Source organism: Pongo abelii, chromosome 11 (assembly GCF_028885655.2).
Source record: "Pongo abelii isolate AG06213 chromosome 11, NHGRI_mPonAbe1-v2.0_pri, whole genome shotgun sequence".
Taxonomy (NCBI): domain Eukaryota; kingdom Metazoa; phylum Chordata; class Mammalia; order Primates; family Hominidae; genus Pongo; species Pongo abelii.
The window spans coordinates 85,545,486-85,570,557 of NC_071996.2; the positions used below are offsets into that span (position 1 = coordinate 85,545,486).

Consider the following 25,072-nt stretch of genomic DNA (forward strand, 5'->3'; position numbering starts at 1 on the left):
GTTGAGAAGAAAAGCTTATAAATGAATTAGCGTCTGCCTTGGTGCTTTATGTAAGGAAAAAAATATTTTAAAAGTTAAAGGAGTTCGTTTTGACAAAATAGGCTAAGAAGTGACAGAGATCTTCAAACATGGGCAGTTTTAACATTAGCAATTCATTTACCTCAAAGCCTGGAATTAATACCTTCAATTGTGGGACAGAGTTCAGTGCTACATTTACGAGCAGCCATGGAAAAGACAGAAAACTATTTTCAGCTTAGTTCTTCCTCACATTCCCTCCACTCCTCTTGCTTGATTTTTCTAGTGACTCTCTTAATACTAATGATCTCCTACATATCTGCTAATGAACCTGGAGACTCTTTATTTCATAGAACCATGAGTTTATCACTCTAGTAGAAATCTGAGTTTGCAAAGTTAACATGCCCAGTAGTTCGCAGAAGTTAGTCTGCAGCTCAGGGGAAATGCCCCATGATACACGCAGTGCCTGAGCAGTGAACAGCCTTGCTGCCTCAGAGTAGCTTCTTATAAAAATCAAAATAGTTCAGAGGAGACAAGAATCTTAGCCTTCTTTATTCAGTTTTGCTCATACAAATATGCTCATTTATTTTTTAAAAACATAAGTATACTAGTATTTTTGATATGATCTTAGAAGATCTAAAGAAGTCTAAGTCCCTGATACAGCTATGAAATATGATATTCACTGGACCGTCACTATTTAATGCAACCTTGTTTGAGTTCAAGCTTAAGTGTGATAAAACTTTCTAACTATCCCTGACCTTTGTTTGAAATGGAATGCTTTTGGGTCTTATCCAGAGCTGTAAGACTATAATTAACTTCATCAGATCCCCAAACTCTCATAACCTTTCATGTACCATGACTTTGGAGGCCTACTATGTTTGAGTGGATATTTTTCTGTTTTTTCTAGGAAAAAAACCCTTAGATCTGTGCTCAGGATTTATTGTCAAAAACTATGGGGAAGGAGAGAAGAAAATACAATTGTATTTGTGTTACAATTTCCTTTATAACTTTTTCAAGACTGACCCTTTCTAATCAGATCAGAGTTTAAATCATTTTAATTTTTACCAGATGCACTGTATGTCTCATATCCTGGCATTTGACCCCTGAAACCCAATTGTCCTCTTTTCCTCCATTTTAAAACACATAGGAGCAAAACACAACACATTTTAAAAGATATAGAAAATAAAATTTTATAATTTGAAGATCCAAGGTCCTTAACTATGACTTTTTTACTGAGCTCTAGATCTATATTTCCAACTGCCTGTACGAGGTGTCTATGAGCAGTTCCAAAATTTTTAACAGTTCCATAATTTTTAACATCTGGCAACATCCATCACACCATGAATTTGTCTTTCTTCTATAGAATTGATAGTAGTATCCTCTGACTCCACAACTCTGGTGTATCCATGCTTCTGTAAATATGAGATGAGAAAGGGAAAGAGAACCAACATTTGTTGAACCCTTTCAGTCACTTACATATGAATTCATACATTGTGCAAATATTGGGCATCTGCTACATTCCAGGCTCTGTGATAGGCATGTAGGACACATGATGGGCACTACAGTCAATCCAGAAGAGGATAAAGACATTGAACAAAGAAATTACACAGAAAATAATTTGTCATATGTGATACATGATATGAAATTAAAACACAATGTATATGTGTAATAAGAACATATAACTTAATGACCTAAACTAGTCTGGTCTCCAATATACTGTGAGAAAATGATATTTAAAGCTTGAAACCTGAAAGGTGAGTTGTAGTTCTCTAGGCAGGAACTACATCTTTATATATAAGACAGAGAATATGAAGTCTATAAAGGAGACTGAGGAGCATCCAGTGATGTGGAAGGAAATATAGGAGAGTGTGGAATTGAAAAAGGGTCTTCAAAAATAAAAGCAGGGTAGTCCTCTGTGTCAAATGACCCTCAGAGCTAAAATGAGTTCAGAGAGAAAAGGGTCCACTAAATTCAACTGGCAATGTGATGACTGGACCCTGAGCAACAGAGAGAATAGGACTTTGAAAGCTAGAAGACTTTATCCACTACACACGAAGGAAAAGGAGAGAAAGGTACTGATATTGACAAGTTTATAAATTGGTTGGTGGAATAATGAGGGTGTTCTTTCCAATGGCTTTTACCTTCTCATTGAAGAATGAAGTCCTCAGCTATGGGGAATGAGGGGCTACGAAAAGCAGGATGTGGCCATGTAAGTAAAGAAAGTATAAAGCAGTTATTTCATCAAATAGAAAGGCAAACCTTATAGTGGGTAAGAATGCTTGGCAATCTTGATTGTCTATTTGAATTTTCTATCTTGAATTTAAAGTGAAACCAGTCACCTCAATTGAGTAATTTTCTCAAATAACTGGAGTTGGGATTTGCCAGATGAGTATGGAAGAGGAAGAGAAAGCAAAGAAATTGAGGGTATTTTCAAGGGTATCAGTATTGCAGTAGACCATGATATCTCACATAGACAAGAAGGCCAGAGGCTTAGCAGACAGTAAGCGGTAGCTGATGGATAGGTAATCTCAACATGGTTAAAAAAAAAAAAAAAAAAAAGCAGCAGTAATGATACTGCAACAAATCATCTGGAATGAAAAGAGGCAGCAGGCAAAGAATGGGATTCTTAGAATTAATATTACAATGCTAGCACCACTGCTAGTACCACTGAAAGGCCCTGAACTGCTCATGGAAGTGAGTGGCTGGGGTAGAATCGATAAGCAGGTTAGTAAAGTGAAGAAATCAATGCACTAGATGGATCATCTACCTTATCATCGCAGCTATCAAAACAGCAGCAGGAATGGATGCCATTGTGGAACTTGTTCAGATAGCCCTTAAAACAGAAGATGGGCAATATACCACTTGGCCATTCAGGAGGTCAATTCCACTATCCTTCTAGAAACAAGGCGATGGTAAAACATCCCTAGATTCCACCCCACGGAACACATTCCCTCTTCCCAAAATTGCAAGTCATCAAATGGACACTTAATGGAAAACCGACAGGGTCTTATTGTTCCTAGGGCATTAACAAACAAACAAAACACCAGAACCCTAGAGTCCTGGTGTCAATGATGAAAGGGAAAAAAACGAACAACAACAACAACACAACTCCTGCAGATTCAGAAATCAACTATATTAAGCTAGGAACCATATAGAAGTCATATTGGTATTATGCTCATACAAGGGTGTACTTTTACACAATTAGAAATAAAATAAAATGATGCACAGAACTCAAAGTCTCAAAAATGCCATGGTATGCCAAAGCAGCCAGTCCCAAGTGTGTACAGTATGCTTCCATTTATGTGAAGCTGAATAACGACACCAATCTACGGCAATGAAAATCAGAACTGTGCTTGCCTCAGGGCAGAATGGGTGATAGGACACCAGACAATTTAAAGAAATGTTCTTTAGGCCGGGGTGGGGTGGCTCACGTCTGTAATCCCAGCACTTTGGGAGGCCAAGGCGGGTGGATCACGAGGTCAGGAGATCGAGACCATCCTGGCTAACACGGTGAAATCCCGTCTCTACGAAAAATACAATAAATTAGCCAGGCATGGTGGCCGGTGCCTGTAGTTCCAGCTATTCGGGAGGCTGAGGCAGGAGAATGGCGTGAACCCGGGAGGTGGAGCTTGCAGTGAGCTGAGATCACGCCACTGCACTCCAGCCTGGGTGACACAGCAAGACTCCATCTCAAAATAAATAAATAAATAAATAAATAAATAAATAAATAAATGTTCTTTATCTTGATCTGGATGATGGTTACATAAGTATATACATTTGTCAAAATTTAAATGCAGCATACACTTAAGATTTGTAGTATTTTACTGTAAATAGATTTTACCTTAATAAAGTCCTATTAACATAAAAAATAAGACACTTATTTCATTTTTTTATAAAAGAAAGTGTGTCTTGACTTAGTAACCATTCATTACCTATGTAAAACAATATTTATTTCCTACACCTATACACAGGGCAAAGAATATCATATTAAATTGTATTTTGGATTACACCGGTATATGGAAAATGTGATGAAGTTGACTGGTGAACCTAGGCGATATAATAAGGCTTTACAAAGTAAAAGTAACATTTGCTCAACTTAGCTATAAAAACAAACCTCAAATATTGTAATAAAGGACTCAATTCACAGTAATTTGCACTTTGTAAAAGAAATTGTTTAAGACTGATAGAACTAATGCTACATTAATAAGAAAAGGAAATACGGTTTATTCCTTTTTGTCTTTGGAAAATTTCAAATAAACTGCCTTTCACAAGTTTTCTGCACCCAAGAGTTATTCAGAATATCCAAAATATAGAAAGAGTCAATACAGTTATTCTTGTTTTCCCTCATGACTTCTGAAGTGTTGTTTTGTGATAGACTCTAAAGAAGTCAATTAACAAAAAGAAAAGGGGGCTTCACAGCCTTTAGAAGATCATGGTCCACTCAATGCCAAGTATGTGAAAGAAAAGGGAATGCCAGTCACCTATTTGCTCTTTCGTTCCATGTCATTGGCACATATTGTGCCTGATACAAGTAAGTGTCCCTTACATTTTTTATTAATACATAATAGATGGACATATTTTCAGGGTACATTGATATTTTCATACATTCACTTAATGTGTAAATATCAAGTTAGGGTAATAGCCACCACATTAAACATTCCTCTTTATGCTATGAACATGTGAATTATTGTACATATTGAAATGTACAAATAGATTATTGTTAACTATAGTCTCCATACTGATCTATCAAACACTAGGTCTTCCTCCTAACTGTATATTTGTCCTCATTAATCATCCTCTCTTCATTCCCTTCTCCACACTACCCTTCTCAGCCTCTGGTAACCACAAATCTACTCTCCAGCTCCATGAGATTCACCTTTTTTTGTTTTTAGCTCCCACATGTGAATGAGAACATGTGATATTTGTCTTTCTGGTCTTGGCTTATTTCACTTAACATAATGACCTCCAGTTCCATTTTCCTTCAAATGACAAGATTTCACTTTTTTTTTTATACCTGAACAATATGTCATTGTGTATATACACCACATTTTCTTTATTCCTTCATCCACTAATCAGCACTTAGGTTGATTCTACATTTTGGCTACTGTGAATAGCGCTGCAGTAAACATTGGAGTACAGATATTCTTCAATGTATTAATTCCCTTTCTTTTGGATATATACCCAGTAATGAAATTGCTGGATCATATGGTAGTTCTATTTTTAGTTTTTTGAAGAACTCCCTATTGTTTTCCATAGTGGCTATACTAATTTACATTCCCACCAACAGTGTACTAGAGTTCCCCTTTTTCCACATCCTTGCTAGCATCCATTGTTCCATCTTTTTGATAAAAGCCATTCAAACTGGGTTGAGATATCTCATTGTGGTTTTGATTTGCATTTATCTAATTAGTGATGTTGAAAATATTTTTGTATACCTGTTGGCCATTTGTAAGTCTTCTTTTGAGAAATGTCTACTCAGATCTTTTGCCTGTTTTTATATTATTTGTTGTTTTTTGTTTTGTTTTTGCTATTGAATTGTCTGAGTTGCTTATATATTCTGGTTACTAAGCTCTTGCCAGATAGTTTGCAAATATTTTCCCTCATTCTATGGATTGTCTCTTCACTTTTTTGATTGTTCCCTTTGATGTGCAGAAGCTTTTCAGCAGGACTAGTCATTACATTTCTAATGAATGGTGAGATCGATGGACTAAAACCAAATAAAGTTTCAGTACTAGGGACTTAGAAAAGCAACGGTGTCACATACTTAAATGAGAAAGTTTTAATTAAAAGATTACTTCAGGGCTGGGCGCGGTGGCTCATGCCTGTAATCCCACCACTCTGGGAGGCTGAGGCGGTTGGATCACCTGAGATCAGGAGTTAGAGACCAGCCTGGCCAACATGGCGAAACCCCGTCTCTATTAAAAATACAAAAATTAGCCAGGTGTGGTGGTGGGTGCCTGTAATCACAGCTACTTGGGAGGCTAAGACAGGAGAATTGCTTGAACCCAAGACTTGGAGGTTGCAGTGAGCTGAGATCATGCTATTGCATTCCAGCCTGAGCAACAGAGTGAGACTCCATCTCAAAAAAAAAAAAAAAAAACTTCAGTAATTAAATACATTATTTTTGAAGTATCCAAAGAGTACCCAGGTAGAAGTGTTACTGGAGGGAAACGTGGTCCTGGAGAGTAATCACAACTAGAGTCATAAAAGTGATAATTCAGACTATGTAGCTTGTTGAACTCCAACATGATGAATCCCTATGAGGAGAGAGGAACAGAAGCCAAGCACAGAGCCTCAGACAGCTGAGGGATAGGTGGAGAAGAACTAGGACAATTTGGGTAATAGCTCAAGGAGAGAAATGCTTAGGAAAGAGAACTGGTCAAAAGTATCAGTTGTTGCAGAGTAATGGGGAAAAAAAATCCTACAGTTTTAAGCTACTGTATAATCACAAAAATACTATTTGTCTATCCTTTTTTTTTCCAATAAGGTGTGGAAGTTGGCTCTACAGTCAGTAAACATTTGTACCAAAGAAAAAAACTGAATTCCTTCCCAAAATTGGTAGTAAGCCAAAAGGGAGGAAAGAAGTGTAAAAGAAAGAAAGAGAGGGAATGGGTCTATACTACCCAAGCTAAGCATAAATCATGTCAGCAAAAGAGGGAGTGGCTGGGCAGGCCTGGCAGCTGCAGTCACCAGGAATCTCCAGTTGCTCAGTGGCCACCAGGCAGCTACCTAGAGGAGCTTCTCTGGAGCACCTTTGGAACAGGGCCAAGAAGAGGTTAGTGAAAACTCTGGGAGAGTATCTGACTTACACTAATGTTTCCTTAATTTAAGATAAATCAGAAGGGGACTCAGATCAATACAATCTGATTTTATATTAGGAAACAGTCCCCAAGAAATAATTTGGTCCCACTTATATATTTAGTGTCAGAATTTACCAACTCTATCTCCGCTCTGGAGAAATTTGCGTTTTTCAAATGTAAAAGTTCATAAATTGGTCACCATCACAAAGCAGAAAATTGGAAGAATTACTTTTTGGAATTATTTTCATTAAAAAAAAAACCTTTACATTGGACCACTTGAATATCTGCCTTAATTTTCTGTGTGCTGATTTGATAGATCAAGTGACTAGGTGAAATAGAACAAAAATTGTTTTCCTCCATATTACACGCTATGGAAATAAAGAGCATCTATTCCTTATTACAATAGTGGATTTGCAACAGTAAAACATACAGTTGGATGCTGTTCAGAGTCACTATCTCAAAAAAAGAAAAAGAAAAAATTGTTAAGCTTTGAGGCAAAGAATACATTAACTAGATTGAAAGAATTTCTTTTCCAAATTCCAGACAGAAACAGCTTGACACTTTGGAAAGAGGTCCTTATGTGGGTTATAGTGTTTTCATGCCTTCCTCATTTCCTGTTTTATCATGATCAACCTCAGCTGTTATATTTCTCCAAAGCATAAATTTTTGAGTGTGAACAAATTATATTTTCTTTTCAGAACATGTGAATATGTTAGTGTTTTTTTCACAAACAGAATGAGCTTTGGTTTTGCCTATTTGTTTTCATCACTCTTATTATACCAGAGAACTGGAAAACATTTTTAAAAGACGAACAGTAAACACTGACTCTGAGAACATCACATTTGTTCTAGGTAGTTTTACATGTTGAACTGTTTTTTGTATATTGTTGATAGTGTTGTTGATGTGTTTTCTTTCTTTCACACATTGAAGTGCTATATTACTCTAACCATAACTTTGGAACAAATTGGTAACATATACATGTCCTTGGCCAGAAATTTTGACTCACCAATTGCAGTTTTATACAAATGAGCTTTTCAGTTCGGGTTGAGAAAACATAATAGAAGGAGTGACCCTTCAAATAGCAACATTACTGGACAGCAATGATTTCCAATTGATTTTATGATATTGAAAAACATTATCAATTACATAAAGTGACAAAACAATTCTAAAATAATTTTAATTTACTTATGTTTTTAATGGGATCAATATTTGTTGGGACACCTTTGGTAGACATTCCCTCAGATCAAACATATCACCATGGTAAGACTCAGTGGAAGTCAACACAGAAGACTGTCCCAATGTAACGAAAGTTGATATTTCAAACTTATTTACAACTTAATAAAATATATGTTTCATTTCCACAGATAAGATACCTTATAAGGCAGGACATACTCACCAAAATCAGTGCAAAATATTAGAGGAAAGTGAAATGGAATATATGGTACTCATCGCAGCTATCATATTGTAGAAACAAATGCAGCGTTAGTCATAGTAACAAAAACTGAAAACAACCCAAATATCCAGGAACATTAGAATGAATAAAGTGTACCACATTCAATGATAGAATACAATATAGCAATTAACGTGAAAAACTACTGCTATACACAGCCTAATGAAAAGCAAAGTCACATGCATACACAAAAATACATACTGTAGAATTCCATTTATATAAAGTTCAAGATCAGGCAAAATGAATCTATGGTACTAGAATTCCTGGGAGTAGTTACCTTTGAAAAGAAGGGTGGGGGTAGTGACTTGGAGGCTTCTGGAGTGCTGGTAATGTTACATATCTTGGTTGCAGAGAGTGGTTACTTTGTGAAAATGCACATTTATGATTTGTGCACTTTTCTGCATGCATGTTATACTTTAATGGTTTATTTTATGGTAAGATGGAATAAGTAGATCCCATCTTGTTTCTCCCACTGAAAGCAGATCTGAAACCTGAACAGTGCATGAAGCAGCAACATAAGAACTCTAAAACGTAATACAAGCATAACAGGAAGACTAGAGGGAGAAAATAATACCATAAAACTGATAGTGGGCTCATCATTTTTTCCCTCTGGTATCCACCAGTCTGGTGTCAACACAGCCTGTATCCTAGAGGTAAGCATTTTGCAGACAGAGTACACTCCAGGAAAAGCCCTCTAGTTCTAACTCAAGAAGTGGAAAGGATCTCTAACATATCAGCCTCTTGCATTCCATTCCTCAAGGCATCCTGGGACTGTGGTAACAGCAACAGCTGCAACAAGGGAGACCCTCAGGAGCCCAAAACCTTGATGAAGGAGAAAACCTTACTCTCTGATTGGACGACTTGTAGTTCCAAAAGACTGGGGCAAATCCCCATTACTTTGTCTCTCTCTCTCTTTCTCTGTCCTCCTACCACTTGGCCCCATAGGAAGGAGCAGTCACAAGAAGCAAATCACAGAGTGGGATAAAGCTTTCTAGCCAAAGGACTAAAACGGGGGAATTCCAAGGAACTGAAAAGTGCTAGGGAGATCAGAGAGATAAAGGAGCCTGGGAAAGGATTTTGTAAAGTTGTTTATGAACTACTGAAGTCACCCCTGGGCATGTGTGACTCTGACATAAAACAGTGTATCACAGATTTCAAAAACTGCCCTGTAGGATAAAGTATTGCTCTGACCTCATACTGGCCACTGAGTGGTGTACACATTGGATAGATATGGAAGGTACTTCAAAGGCTTTGGAAATGGAACTGACATTGAAATCACAACCCACAGAAGACTAGTCAGAATTTGCAGCCTAATCCTAACTAGGTTAACTGTTGCTAAAATTAAAAAAAAAAATCAACATTTTCCATACAACTTTAAGTAAACAGGACCCAAAGCTTTATTGCATGATATTCGAAATGTCCAGGATTCAACCCAAAATTACTCTACACATGAAGAATTAGGAAAAAAAACATTGACTTGAGTAGGACAAGACAATTAGACGACACAGATGACTTTACGGTAGCTATCATTAAAATGCCTCACAAATTAAGGGTGAATACCCTTGAAATAAATGGAAAGATAGAAAGTCTTACCAAAGAAATAAAAAATATAATGAAGAATCAAATGGAACTTTTAACTTTGAAAAATATACTAACAAATAAAAACTATCTGGATGTGCTTCAGACAGTAGGAGATTGAACAAGACCAATGAAAGAGTCAATGAACTTGTAGCTAGGCCAATAGAAATTACCTAATCTAAACAAGAGAGAAAAAAGATTAGGAGAAAAAATTAACAGAGCCTCTGGGGCCTGTGGAACAATATCAGAAGATCTAACATTCATATCATCATAGAAGAGACTGTTGTGTAAAAAGCAAGTATTTGAAGAAACAATTCCTAAGCACTTCTCAAATTTGACTAACATTATAAATTTATAGATTCAAGAAGCTCAGTTAACCCTAAACAAGGTAAGCGCAAAGGAATCAATGCCCAGACATGTAATAATTAAAGTGCTAGAAACTAAAGACACAGAAAAAAAATATCAAATGCAACCAAAGAAAACTGATGTATTACTTACAGGGAAACAATTATTTGCAAGACTGCCAATTTCCCATGAGAAACATTGAAGCCAGAAGGAAGTGGAATATTTTTTATGTGCTAAATGTACTGCAAAACCTGAATTCTGTATGCAGTGAAAATATCCTTTAGGAATGAAGGTGAAATGAGGATATTTTCAGGTAAAGGATAAAAGAAGTTTTTGCCAGCGAACTGCTTTAAAACAAGTACAAAAAATACTTAAGAAGGTTCTTCAGACAGAAGTTCTGTCTGAAGAACAGAAGAGAAAGAATACCAGAAGGAAGCGTGGGATGTTGGAAAAGAAGGAAGAATAATAGAAATTAAAACATCTGTATAAATACAGTAGGCTACTATTCTCCTCAAGTTGTTTAAAAGATACGTAATTTTTGAAAGAAAAAATATAGAATTATCTCACAAGGATATACATATATATCTCACATACGTGTGTGTGTGTGTGTGTGTAAGAGAGAGAGAGAGAGAGAGAGATTCAATCCAAAAGAAAGAAGAGAATGTGAATAAAAAGGAGAGGGCACAAACAGAAAATAAAACAGTAGATCTAAATACAAATATTAATAATTACATTAGCTGCAAATGGTCAAAACATACCAATCAAAAGACAAAGATCAACAGTACGGATTTTTTTAAAAAGACCCAATTATATGGTGTCTACAAGAAATGTATTTAAAACACAATGACTTAAGCATGTTAAAAGTAGGATAGAAAAAGATACGCCCTGCAAACACTAATCAAATGACAGCTGAAATAGCTATAGCAATATCAGAAAAAATAGAATTTAGAGCAGAGAAAATTACCAAGGATAAAAGGACACTACATAATGAAAACATCAATTCACCAATAAGACATGAAAAATATTAAACAAGTATGTACCAAACAGAGCTTCAAAATACATGAAGCAAAACTGACAGACTGAAAAAAGAAATAGAAAAATCCACAATATTTGGAGACCTAATCACCCTTCTCTCAGTAATCAATAGATCTAGTAGACAGAAAATCAGCAAGAATATAAAAGAACTAAATAACAGTATTATTAATCAACTAAATTGAATTGACATTTAAAGGACATTCCACCCAACAGCAAAATACTCTTTTTTCTAAGTGTACATGGAACATTCACCAAGACAGATTATATCCTGGATCAGAGAATAAACCTTAATAAATCTAAAAAATTTGAAATCACACAAAGTATATTCTTCAACAGTAGAATTAGAAAAATAGCAAAGATAATGGGAAAATCCTCAAAAAGCAACAAATTAAACAGCATAATCCCAAATGATGCACAAGTCAAAGGAAATATCAAGGAAAAATATAAAGTATTTTGAACTGAAGAAAAATGAAACTATCAAAATTTGTGAGATGCAACTAAAATCATTCTTAGGTGGGTATTTATAGCATTACCTTATATTAGAAGAAAGGTCTTGGCTGGGCATGGTGGCTCACATGTGTAATCCCAGCACTCTGTAAGGCCAAGGTGGGTGGATCACCTGAGATCAGGAGTTAGAGACCAGCTGGCCAACATGGTGAAATCTTGTCTCTACTAATAATACAAAAATTAGCTGGGTGTGGTAGTGCACACCTGTAATCCTAGCTAGTTGGGAGGCTGAGGCATAAGAATTGCTTGAACCCAGGAGGTGGAGGTTACGGTGAGCTGAGATTGCATCACGGCACTCCAGCCTGGGCAACAGAGCAAGACTCCATCTCAAAAAAAAAAAAAAAAAAAAGTCTCAAAACACAATATAAGCTTCTACTCTAAGAAACAAAAGAAAAAGCAAAATAAACCTCTAAAGCAAGCAAGCAGAAGGAAAGAATCAATAAAATTGAAAACAGTAAAACAATAGAGAAAATGAATAAAACCAAAAGATGTTTTTTGTATCCAGAATATGTAAAGAACCCTCAGAACTCATTAAGAAAACAACCCAATTTAAAATGGGCAAAAGAATTGAACATTTTACCAAAAAGGATATATGTGGATAGCAAATAAACACATGAAAATGTATTCAGCATCATTAGGCATTAGGGAAATGCAAATTAAAACCATGATGAGCTATTATCACATACCTATTAAAATGGCTAACAATAAAATATATTGATAATACCAAGGGCTCGCAAGGATATGGAACAACTGGAACTCTTATACATTACTAGCACAAAATTGAACAGCCATCTTGGAAACAGTTTGGCACGTTTTTACAAAGTTAAACATATACTTACCATATAACCCAGCGATCCTATTCCTACATATTTAGCCTAGAGAAATGAAAACTTTCATTCCCACAAAAACCTGTACTGGAATGTTTATAGTAGCTCAATTCGCGATTGCTCCAAACTGGAGACAACCCAAATTTCCTTGAAGGAGTGAATGGGTGAACAAATGGTCATACATCCAAGTAATAAAATATTCTGTAATAAAAAGGAATGCACCATTGATACATGCAACAATTGGATAAGTCTCAAAAGCATACTGTCAGTCTGTCTATATGGACAATCCAATCTCAAATAGACAAAACTATAGTGATAAAAGATGAGTGATTGCCAGTGGATGAAGATAGGGGAAACTTGTAATTGTAAAGGGATACAGCTTGAAGGAGTTTTGGGAGGTGATGGAATTGTTCTGTATCCTGATGTGGTGGTGGTTACATAAATCTACACATAATATTAAAATTCATGTGTACCAAACTATATGTCAAAATTAAAGGCCAATTTTACTACGTGTTAATTTTAAAAATAAAATTAATATAAATGAGGGAATTTTTAAAAGTTTACTTGTAAAATGTAGGGCACAAGCTTCCCCAAGAATGACTTGAGTATCTAAATTACATGAGTGACTAATCTGACCACAAATGAAAACCAGGAAGATGATATACTCACCACTGCTTGCCCCTCTACAGTTTCCGTTACTAGAATCCATAGGAAAATCTGAAAGGTGACAGAAAAAAGAACCATAACATATTTATTTCAAGAATTCCTAAAGATAAAAATCTAACTCAGTCACAAGTTTGATTTGGGTAAGAATCCAATTGTCTGAAGGAAGTAGATTTTTATTAATGTCATGAGGTCGGCATTCTTATCATTCGTGGGTTGAGTATGGATGAGACCTATTTTTTCATGTGGTTATAAGGGAATACTCTTCTGAATACTCAAATGTGCATAAAATTTTAGAATTTAATAATTTATTTGAATTTCACAAAATTTGTAAATGATAAGCATCCTATCATAATAAAGCCTATGCAAATATTAGGCACTCATCCAACACTTATGACTTGATGACAAAAAAAAAAACCAAACGCATCTTCAATAAATAGACATATCACACTGAATTGGTATATATTTAAATCCTTAGTTCCTAAATGAACACTCAGAAATCATTCTCATGTCCTTTAACTGCAGGCTAAATAGTTCTTCAACAGAAAAGAAACATACTATTCAGGGACAATTCAAGCCAGTGCAATTAATAGATGAGACAATAATTAGAAATTGGTATTGATTCTTCTTAGGATGCCATAATCCCAGAAAATGGTAATGATAAAGGTTTCCTGTGTTCTAATTAAGAAAGCAGCCTCTAATGAATAACACTTAGTGCGCCAGCAGAACACCATGCTGAGAGATGCTGTACCTAGCAATATATCCTTATCGACACTCCAATTTAGTACTTTTATATAAGAGTTTTACATTTGTAGTAACACTTTATGCTAAACTAATTTAATGCCTCCATTTATTCTAAGAGAAAATAGTATTCTTCCTTTGTCCTTTTTGTTTATAGGTCCTATCAGGAATAAATTAAACGAGGGGTTAATACTATTTTAGGACAATAACACCCACAATTACAATTAATGAATTACTTTCCCAGGTTTAGTAATCATCAGCAAGTATTTAAAAAGCAATATCCAAGAAAAGATAGCAGTCAGCAAACAAACAGATAAGCAGGTAACAAACACTAATTCTAAAACATTTGACTCAACTTGGGCATAAACTATTAATTACTAATACTTTCATTATATTCAAACATTTATTCATGATAAATATACCCAAGTATTAGAGTAACGTGCCAGTGGTTTTTCTATTTCTGAATAATCATGTGATAAACTACATACAAAAATAATGTCTTCATAAAGGAAGAAATTATATTGGCCCACATTTGAAATGTTTATTGTTCAAAGGTAGAAATAAGAGTGAAAAATAAAACTTTGCTTGGTAAAAGGGAATCACTTCAGAATAGCTAAGCCAAGGAGAGTGTTTTACTTCTTTCATTCTTATTCAAAGGAAAACGTTTCTACAGTTTTACAAATGCTTAGAAGTCAATTATTAGAACTGTAAGACAGAAAACAAAAATTTTCTAATTATTGATCAAAAAATTATTGTCAGAAAGTTGAACTTAGGAATTCTAACAACAAATCACCCTAAATGAAAATAGATATTATTAGTAAGTTTTATGCCCCAGGATTTCTAGTGGAGGTCACAGAGATTTCCATAGGAGTCCTAAGGAGTTAGGAAATGTAGGGAGAGTTTTCCAGATAGAGAGTAGCATTGGAAAGGTACTGGGGTGAGATGCCTGCAAACGTGGCCGAAACGAGAGCAGTGTAAGCAGAGAGAACAAGCTAGAGAAGTCAGAAGGGTGAGATCACCCAGGCCAGAGGCAGATACCCAAGGATTTTAAGCAAAAGATTTGCATTTCAGAAAAAATATCTATTGGAATATGGAGGGGAAATGCTGGAGATAAGAGAGACCATTATCATCCTATGGCCATAATCCCAGTGAGAAACGGTGAGGTCCAAACTAAGAAAGTAGCATTAGAGAAGGAGGGAAGGGAATTTGAGTCAGAGTAGACCCAACAGCATGTGATACCTATTGAGTGAGGGGAATGAGGAAAAAGGTAGAATCAAGACTGCTTCCCACAGCCAGGTGTGGTGGCTCACACCTGTAATCTCAGCACTGCGAGGCCAAGACAGGCAGATCATCTGAGGTCAGGAGTTTGAGACCAGCCTGGCCAACATGGCGAAAACCCGTCTCTAACAGAAATACAAAAATTAGCTGGGCGTGGTGGCACGCACCTGTAGTCCCAGCTACTCAGGAGGCTGAGGCAGGAGAATTGCTTGAACCTGGTTGCAGTGAGCAGAGATCGTGCCACTGCACTCCAGCCTGGGTGACAGAGCAAGACGGTCTCAAAATAAAATAAAATAAAATAAAAAGACTGCCTCCCAGGCCTGGACTACTAGGGTATGGTGGTACCTTTCAACAATATAGAAAATACTAGAAAGAAACAAGTGTATGATGATGGGGAAATGATGAGTTCACGCTGGGGCATGCCAAGACCGAGAGACTAGGGACATGAGAATCTGGAATGTATAATCCCTACTATCTCAAAATTGCAGTGAAGTCAGAATCTCTTATCTCTTTGAATCCATTGTCTAGAAGCCACCTTTTATTCTCTTAATCCATAGATAAGTGTGCTTCAAAATACAGTGAGTAAACCTTTGTTCCTTTAACTGCAATCTGCTAGGCAAAAAATAACAGGTTCTCTGGAAAGTTAGGAATTACCTTTCTTAAGGGAGGAAGTGTAGTGTAGAACAGGCTCTGCTTTGAATTCTCTTTTTCTTACTAGCTCTGCTAACTTGGACAGTCACTTAGCTTCTCTATATGCCTTGGCTTCCTTTTCTCCAAAATGGGAATAATAGTGAATGTGCAAAATGCACTCAGGACAGCACCTAGAACATAAGTGTTGGTTGCTTTTATTGTGTTGCTAATGGGTCCTGTCCTGAGGATGACACGTCCTCTCCCCAATGACGCTGTTGTTAAACATTTATATTGTGCTGTACCATTTATCAGTAACTTCATATTACTATTTCTTTTGTTCTTCACAATCCCTAATGAATGTCAACGTCAAGTGACTAGTTCAGTGTACAAAATTAATGGCAAATCTAGAATTCCAACTAAGGGCCTGTAACTCTAAAACTGTGGTTTTCTCTAAATTGAGGAGATGTAGCCAATTCTTAATTATTCAAAACTATGTGTATCTGTTGGCTCTTGGTCTCCTCATTCTAGGACACACCAAGTAGAACTAGAAGAGCTAAATATAACCTAGTCAGTTTTGCAATTTGTGGCAACAACTATTTGAAGGTTTAGTGGGAATGAGATAAAAAGTAAATTATTAAAATAAGATATGGAGACTACATAAGATTACATTATTCCTGATAGTGGGGGTTGCTCTAAATAAAGTTAAATACTACTAACATAACACTGAGATACTCTTCCCTAACCCATCCAGAGTGCCTTTCAGTATTTTACACAATGAAGGATCCTCAGAAGCATGTTTTCCCTTTAACTCTAATCTAAAATTCCCATTTCTCCTTTCCATTTTCCTCCTCGTATCACACTAAGTAATTCTTCCTTCTTGGTACTCGGCCCCTCAAATATTTGTAGACCAGGGCTAAAGAAAAGACTGCCTGTTTCTCTGAGAGTGGAGAAATGATTAAATGGCAGCTCCTGCATACGAAAGTTGGCACGGCTCTGCCAGGAGAGAGAAGGCCTGCAGAAATGTGTTGAGCAAGAGCTGGGGAGAAAAGTTAACACTGCCACAGAAGCCAGAACTGACTGAGGAATGATTATAAAGCTCTTGGCACGGCAAACTGTAGGTGTTGTGGAAATAGCTGTGAAATATCATACCATAAATTTTCTTAACTGCTTGATTCCTGGGTTTCTGAGATAAATTATTTGTAATTAACTCCTCCACCAGACTCATTCTTTTTTCTGTCGCTCCCAAAAGGGATCTGCTCTTGAGCCTGAGGTCTGGGTCAATTTGTGTAAAATGAAATACTAACTTTATATATTTAGAAGAAATAAGATTTGTTTTTCCAGTTAGGTCCCAGTGTAAAGCTTTTTTGTTTTGTTTTTCCCCAGAGATGAACTAATAAAAGTTCTAGGCTGCATCTGCATTTACCAACATAACCATTTCAAAAACAAAATAGAAAATGTTAGTCAATTTGTTATAACAGTGATAACAGTAAAACAGCAGCAGCACTTTTTTCAGTGCTTACTAGGTACTAAAGCAATGCTTTATATGCTGTTTAATTTCTTTTCTTTGCTTTGCTCTTTTTTTGAAACAGAGTCTGGCTCTGCCGCTCAGTCTGGAGTGCAGTGGCGCCATCTCAGGTCACTGCAACCTCCGCCTCCGGAGTTCAAGTGAGTCTCTTGCCTCAGTTTCCTGGAGCAGCTGGGACTACAGGCATGCACCACCATCCCAGGCTAATTTTTGTATTTTTAGTAGAGACAGGGTTTCACCATGTTGGCCAGGCTAGTCTCCAACTCCTGACCTCAAGTGATCCACCTGCCTTGGCCTCCCAAAGTGCTGAGATTACAGGAGTGAGCCACTGCACCAGCTTTAATTTCATCTTTACCATGCCCTTGGGATGTAGATAGTTTTGTCCTGATTTTACAGATAAGAAAACTTTGAATTACAGAGGTCATATAATTTTCCTATAACAATAGTTGATGTGGGGGCAGAGTCATTCAACACCTGGTCTGCCCCACTCCAAGCCTATCCTCTTTACTCACCACACAATATTAAAGATATGACTGAATGTCATCACTAACTTGCTGAATGACTAAACTGAGCTGAGTTTTCAGATAATCAGTTGTACATGCAGTCACACTATAGCAAATATAAAATGTGTAAGATGAATAATAATGGTCAGGATGGAACGTGTTCTTTTCAAAAATATGTTTACCCTTAGTATTTTGAAAGCAAAAAGTAGTTTCAAGCATCACTCCATTTCAATGAGACTGCTTTGTAAAAGGTCCTAAGCTTGTTTGTGGAGTCATGATATACTATGAGAGAACAGATCCCCATGAATGGGTAGGATTTGAAAATCCTCTTGGCATCAAAAGAATGTGAAAGATTGTCCTATTTTATTCAGGGAGACCTCATTTTTATATCTAGTTGGACAGATACTAGTCAAAAGACACAGGGATTCTGTTTATACCCAAATGAACAAGAAAAAAACCTTGCTTTGTGAACTATCACTTCCCACTGAACCAAAGAGTATATTGGATATTGCATGGTAAATTACACTGGCCACATGTGGTAGTTCCTAAGTAATTCCAGGTGTCTGACAGTTTGACCCAGCATAGGGAATGTAATTTTCAACAAGCTGGCCCTGGAAGCCAGGAGACCCTTCAGGCTACAATCTACCCACTTCATTCCCAATCTCCACCTCCCCCCACCTTTCAGCTCCCCCTGCCATCACAGCCTCTGGTTCACACTGAAGCTTATGGAAGGGAGCAGGGACGCCATCACTAACTATGATTCCAACTACCACCTATTTTTCTAGCAAGGATGCTGTCAGTAAAGCAAATATTCTGGCATTTTAAAGAAGCTTAGAAATCAGGTCCCATGAACTGACAAATTGTTTCCATGCATGTCCTATTTGAGTGCTTCAATGAGGCAACTGTTTCCATGTTTGTTCCACAGTGATTGGTAACTCAGGGACACTTAATGAAACTGCTTCCCATCCATATTGACTATGGCTTTTTGAGAGCCATTAACCTTGCCAAACCTCACTCACTCTAGGTCCACCTCTAAGGGAGGTTTAAGAGCAAGTTTTGTGCTTTACGGGGAGGAACGCATTTCAGCCTGAACCACTGCCACCTCATTCCTAGCCCTTGGCCTGAGAGGAGCACCTGCATTTAACTGATTCTAAGTGCCTGGCAAACCAGAGCGGCAACTGCACTGAGCACTTCCAGACTCTGCAGTCTGTGACTTTAGTGAGTACGAAGCTCTTTTAGCAAAGATTAATAAGGAATACATTTCTGTGATGATTTTACACAACTAGCTTTTGGTTCTTGATTAAAATCAAGAAGACAATAGGTATATTCAAAAAGTGATAAACTAAGTGAAGTCACCATTAAAAAGTTCTTGAAATTTTTCTGTTCATTTTTTTTCCTTCAGCTATTTTTACAATTACTTCTCCTCCTCTCACTTTGTTAAATGAGTCAACGTGCACAGAAAGTAATTTTTCCAAATCAATTTCCTGATAACTAAGAATTACTACCTGGAAATGGATTGGGGACATGCGCCTAGACTGTGCAAGTTGAAAGAGGAAGGAAAGTTGATGCCCAAGAAATAAACAGACGGAGGCAACCAAGTCAACACATCTAAGAACAGAGTTGTTGGGGGGTGGGGGGGGTGGTATGAAAGAAGACCACTCATGAAAAAAAATTGCCTTCTTTATAAAATATATGAAGGGTAAAATTTGAGGTTTGGGTTAGTTGGTAGAAGTAATACTAAGTTAGAATTAAATGGACCATAATGAAGTAGGTTTAGTTGGGGTCTTAAAGTTACAAATGTCATAATTAGACTAAACACTAGTGAGAAAACAACTTGTGATTGACTCCATTAAATTTAGAGCTGCAATAAAGTTTAATGGTAGGGAAAGATTGAAATGACTGTGGTTGGTGCACACATGGAAAAGGAGCATGAAATAAGGTATTAAAGACAATTTTTTTGCAAAATATGAGAGTGGAATAAGGGGTGAGATTTAAAATAACATTATGTGAGTGTACGATAACACCCCTTAAATATAACTCCTTTCATCTGTATGCCACTTATAAAATGACTTGAAGGCATGTGGACATGTGAAAAGAGCTCAGTAATTTCAGTCTGCCAGCTCTATGATAAGCCACAGAAGCTAATTAACAGTGCATAGCAATGTTTCACAGTTGTTTCATTCCGGAATGGAAGAACAATTTATCTCATTGAAAGGAGGGGGAAATTTAAGGTGAAGGTAATTGCTCAAATTGGATCTTGAGCAAACACATACCCCTAACATCTGTCGGTTAGAGTAAGGTTATTGAAGTTATCTTGGCATTTTTAATTAGAAGAAAATGGGGCTTCAGTTTTCTGTTTCCTCCATACAATCTTAACAATCATCTAAGACACTAAAGATACAGAAACCTGATGACTGAGATTGCCTGAGAATCAGCAAAGAAAACCCAATGATTATAAACAAATTTTAAAAGAAAAAGAGCATCCCTTTACAAAATGTCTCTACTTGCACATGCAAAGAGTTGAAGTGAAGGATTCCTGTGGAGTAGAAGTGTGATGGGTTTGGAATGCATGGATTGTTTTAGAAAGATCGCCTATTGGAACAGAGTGCCAGAGTGCATCAGTCTGGAAGGTGATAAGGTGAGGGTTTTTTTGTTTTTGTTTTTGAAAAAAGAAGAAGAAAGAAGAAGGGTCTTTGATAGAGGAGCAGTTGTGGGAGAGATTAAGTGATCCGAAGATAAAAAAAAAAATTAGAGAGTAAAGGCTAGTAACAAGGACTCCAAGAAGTGAGGAGGCTGTAGGGTAAGGGAAGAGTGGGCCGTGTCAAAACTCACCAGCTCCGTCCGCAGTAACGATGGCCTCGGGAGAGATGCACACGCCCCTGTCGTACACTGGCAGCTCCTCGCAGGCCAGGTTCTCCGGCCACGAGTGGCGGTACTTGATGAGTATGGGCTCGCAGCCCTGCCGGGCCCGCTCGCACACAGACTTACAGGGCTTGATGGGCTCGTGCTGGAAGTCAATGGTGCAGATGGGCGCGTACATGGCACAGAGGAAGAAGAGCAGATCGGGGCTGCAGTGGGTGCCCAGCAGACCTTCGAACTGCTCGATGGCCAGGATGGCGTTGGCCTGAGTGCTGTGGTGCAGGTGGTTGGGCATCTTGGTCATGTTCCAGGGCAGGGACTTGCACAGGGGGATGCGGACGGGCTCACAGGCTGCAGCCCGAGCCCCGGGCACCCGGAGCAGGCAGAGAGCAGCCAGGGCAAGCAGCCCAGCCCGCAGCAGCAGCATCCCTCCCGGGCTGCCGCAGACCATGATCCCGGCAGGATGGGGCAGGGTGCAGCCGCGCAGTGGACGCCGAAAGGCCCGCTCCGCCGTCTCCGCCTCCCCCTCTGCAAGTGGACACAAGGATCTGGGAGCTTCTCCTCCCCCGGCAATCACCGCTTCCTTGGATCAAATTCCCCCAATGGGGTCCCACGAGCTTTACCGAGCTCCAGCCACCGCCCCTGCCGCCCAGGCTGCTCTTTCCCAACGTCTAAGCCTTCGGAGGCAGTAACATCTATTTATTCCTCTCCCTCTGGCAGAAGCATCAGACTTCGCAGATCAGTCAGATAAGAGGGACACGAGAGGAGGGGAGGAAGACATAAAAACAAAAGTAGAATTCAGCTGAGAGATAGTTGGAGCTCTGTGGTGTCTCCTCCTCTAGATCACGCACACAAAAAGATGCTAAAGAAAGCATTAAATTCCCCAAAGTGAGGAGGACAGAGGGGTTGGGGGGAAGGAGGGAGGAAAAGCTCCTAATGGGAGAGAAGGGTGTAGTAAGAGTTTGCCAGTCCTGTGTAGGCTAAGAGCTGCGGCCGCCGCTGCGGCTGCGACCCTGGCTGGCAGGAGGGACGCTCGGGAGGAGCCTCGCCGGGAGGTCTGTGCCTCTGCCCGGGCGGCTCTGCACTTTCCTACCTCCTGCCCCAGAGGGAGCTCCGCCCCTGGGGCAGCCTCTGCCCTCCAGTGCCGGCTGCTCTTCCCGAGAATGGAGTGGGCGTCCGGGGAAGAGAAGGCCTGGAGGTCGCAGGCGGTGGGGCGCGAAGCCGTGCGAGTGCGAGACCCCAAGACAGCGCCTAGTCGAGCCGCACCCTCACACTAGGGAACCCGTCTTTGGCCCAAGAAACGAGCCCCTCGCCCCTCACTGAAGAGCCCACCCCAATTCCCTACGGAAAAGTCCCCCTAGTTCCCCACTTGGGAACCCACCCGAGACCCTCCTTCCTGGAGGTATTTCCCTTAAGCAAACTACAGCTTTTCCTCTGCAATCACTGGCTCTGCAGAAAGTCAGACCTGGTGGGGGGAAAGGTTTAAGCAATGTCACTTTGTCCAAGTAGCGGAAAACACAGACCCCTGCGAGCAGCGGTGAAGCCATATCAACCCAGAGCTAGTGACTACAGAGGTCTCCATTTTCAATAACTGCGGGGGAGGAGGTGGGGGGAGGATTGCCTTTCAAAAAAAAAAAGAGAGAGAAAGAAAGAAATGCTGTGCATGATTACAAATAGGCCACCAGAAGCAAGGAACAGGGTTTTTTTCCTTCTATTCCCGCCCCAGTGGAATTAGAACTTTTGAGCTTTGCTCCTTAAGGGTTAATGTGGAAACTAACAGCTCTAACGCACTTGGACTTTTTCTTTTCTGATTTTGCTCACGAATAACATGGCAGATATTATTTCTTATTCTCAGCAACAATTTTGCCCGACACTTAAAAAAAAAGTGCAGGAAAACGACATCACGCAGGTAATAATGATGATTATAACAACAATCAAACCCTTTCCATCCAGATGAGTTCAATCTGGAGGAGAAAATGGAAAACAGATCCCCTCCTGGTCTGCTCCTTCCACTAATGAGCTCCCTCTTCCCCCCACACCCGCCCCACCCTACCCTTTCACCTTATATTGTAAATGGAATGACCTGCAGAGGCCTTCACACTATGCCCTCTCAATGGGAAATCACTGAGCAAAAGGATTGCCGAATGTCAGAAAACACAGCCTTCATTGAGAGGAGAAGGAAACAAAACCTGAAACAAAACAGGAAGTCACCTTTGCTCTGCATCACTGAAATATTTCTCTGCTTTAATTTAGCCATCTCTCACCGTCCATAACAAGCAGAGAAATATGTCCCCACTTCAGAGCACACAGTGAGATACTCATTTCCATTCCCTAGAGTGACTTGACAGCACTTATAAAATGTCAACGCTAACTTGAGTTATGGAATTTTATCTCTAAAATGATCATAAACAGCAGTTTGTGACTGCAGTAAATTTTTTTGGAAGGAAGTTTGTTCCACTTATGGTGGCGGGGGCAGGGAACACCAGATGGTAGACAGGGAGTCAGTTAGTATACAAACTTTGCTTGGTCTACAGTTATCTAGTGTCATGTAAGAGAACAAATTCAAAAATTGTACAAACGAATTTAAAATGATTTTATCAAGTAAAATTTAGAGGAAAAACAACTTTAAAAGACAGTCAACATTAGAACATTTTGGGGCTATTTTGTATAAGAAAAATATAGCTGAGATTTTCAATAAATTAGAAGAAAAAAATCAGAAGTAGATGTAGTAGATTGTTTGCTAAATACATTTTTCTGTTCATCTGAAGTCTTACAGTGTGAGAAGAAATGGGCCAATAGTTTTAAAGGTTCTACAAATATTTGAAACAAAGTCTGTTTTCCTTCCCCTGCACAAAAGTCAGCTATCTTCTTTTTCTAATAGGTCCCCTTACAACTTTAATCTAAATTTGTTTTTATAAAAGCCCAAAATAAACGTCACTGTCTTGAGGAAGCCCTTTTGAGTACCTTGTCTAGTTGTGTTCATTTTTCTGGTTAGTTACCCTTGAATAGTGTTTGTTTTTACAAATTGTTCCTTTATTATTATTATTATTTTGAGATGCAGTTTTGCTCATGTTGCCCAGGCTGGAGTGCAGTGGCACTATCCTGGCTCACTGCAACCTCCACCTCCCGGATTCAAGAGATTCTCCTGCCTCAGCCTCCCTAGTAGACTCACAAGCTCCCTACTTGTGAGTCTCCAAAGTCTATTATACCACTCAAAGATATGCCTTCTTGTACCCATAGCTTTGCTCTCATTTATAAGTGAGAACATACAGTATTTCATTTTCCATTCCTGAGTTACATCACCTAGTATAATGGCCTCCAGCTCCATCCAAACTGCTGCAAAATACATTATTTCATTCTTTCTTATGGCTGGGTAGTATTCCATGGTGTATATATACCACATTTTCTTTATCCACTCATCATTTGATGGACATGGACACTTAGTTTAATTCCATATTTTTGGTTGATGGGCACTTAGTTTGGTTCCATATCTTTGCAATTGTGAATTGTGTTGCAATAAACATATGCATGCAGTTGTCCTTTTGACAAATTGATGTCGTTTCACTTGGGTAGATACCCAGTAGTGGGACTGCTGGATCAAACTGTAGATCCAGTTTAGTTCTTTGAGAAATCTTCACACTGTTTTTCATAAAGGTTGTACTAATTTACATTTCCACCAGCAGTGTATAAGCATTCCCTTTCACCACATCCACACAAACATCTATTGTTTTTGTTTTGCTGAGACGGAATCTTGCTGTGTCACCCAGCCTGGAGTGCAGTGACGTGATCTCAGCTCACTGCAACCTCCACCTCCCAGGTTCAAGTGATTCTCCTGCCTCAGCCTCCTGAGTAGCTGAGACTACAGGCACACACCACCATGCCCAGCTAATTTTTGTATTTTTAGTAGAGACAGGGCTCACTATGTTGGCCAGGCTGGTCTCGAACCCCTGATCTCACTCAGGTGACCCACCCACCTTGGCCTCTCAAAGTGCTGGAATTACAGGTGTGAGCCACGGAGCCCAGCCAAGTTTTGCCATGTTTCCCAGGCTGGTCTCAAACTCCTGGGCTCAAATGATCTGCCCACCTTGGCTCAAATGATCTGCCCACTTACAGGTGTGAGCCCCCACCAAATTATTAATATACTAATACTCTGCTGGAAACAAAAAATCTATGGACACCAGATTCAAGGACTTCAAAGGGCTCCACACAATGCATATCCAGGTTATGATATGCATTGGTTATGATAGCCAGAGGACACCTGGCTGTCTGAGAGCTGCAGCATAGCGCCCCCTAGCACCTAGTTGGGACTATGGGTT

At 38.7% G+C, this 25,072-nt stretch overlaps 1 protein-coding gene across 1 annotated transcript in view; it reads right to left on the reverse strand.

The window, feature by feature from the left end:
- The window catches only part of FRZB (frizzled related protein), a 33,316-nt gene extending 11,499 nt beyond the window's left edge, over positions 1 to 21,817 (reverse strand). Inside the window, 2 exon segments of the mRNA NM_001131231.1 lie at positions 13,227 to 13,274; positions 20,730 to 21,817. Coding sequence (NP_001124703.1) covers positions 13,227 to 13,274; positions 20,730 to 21,207 — 526 coding nt within the window. The 5' untranslated portion in view covers positions 21,208 to 21,817.
- Positions 21,818 to 25,072: the final 3,255 nt, after the last annotated feature.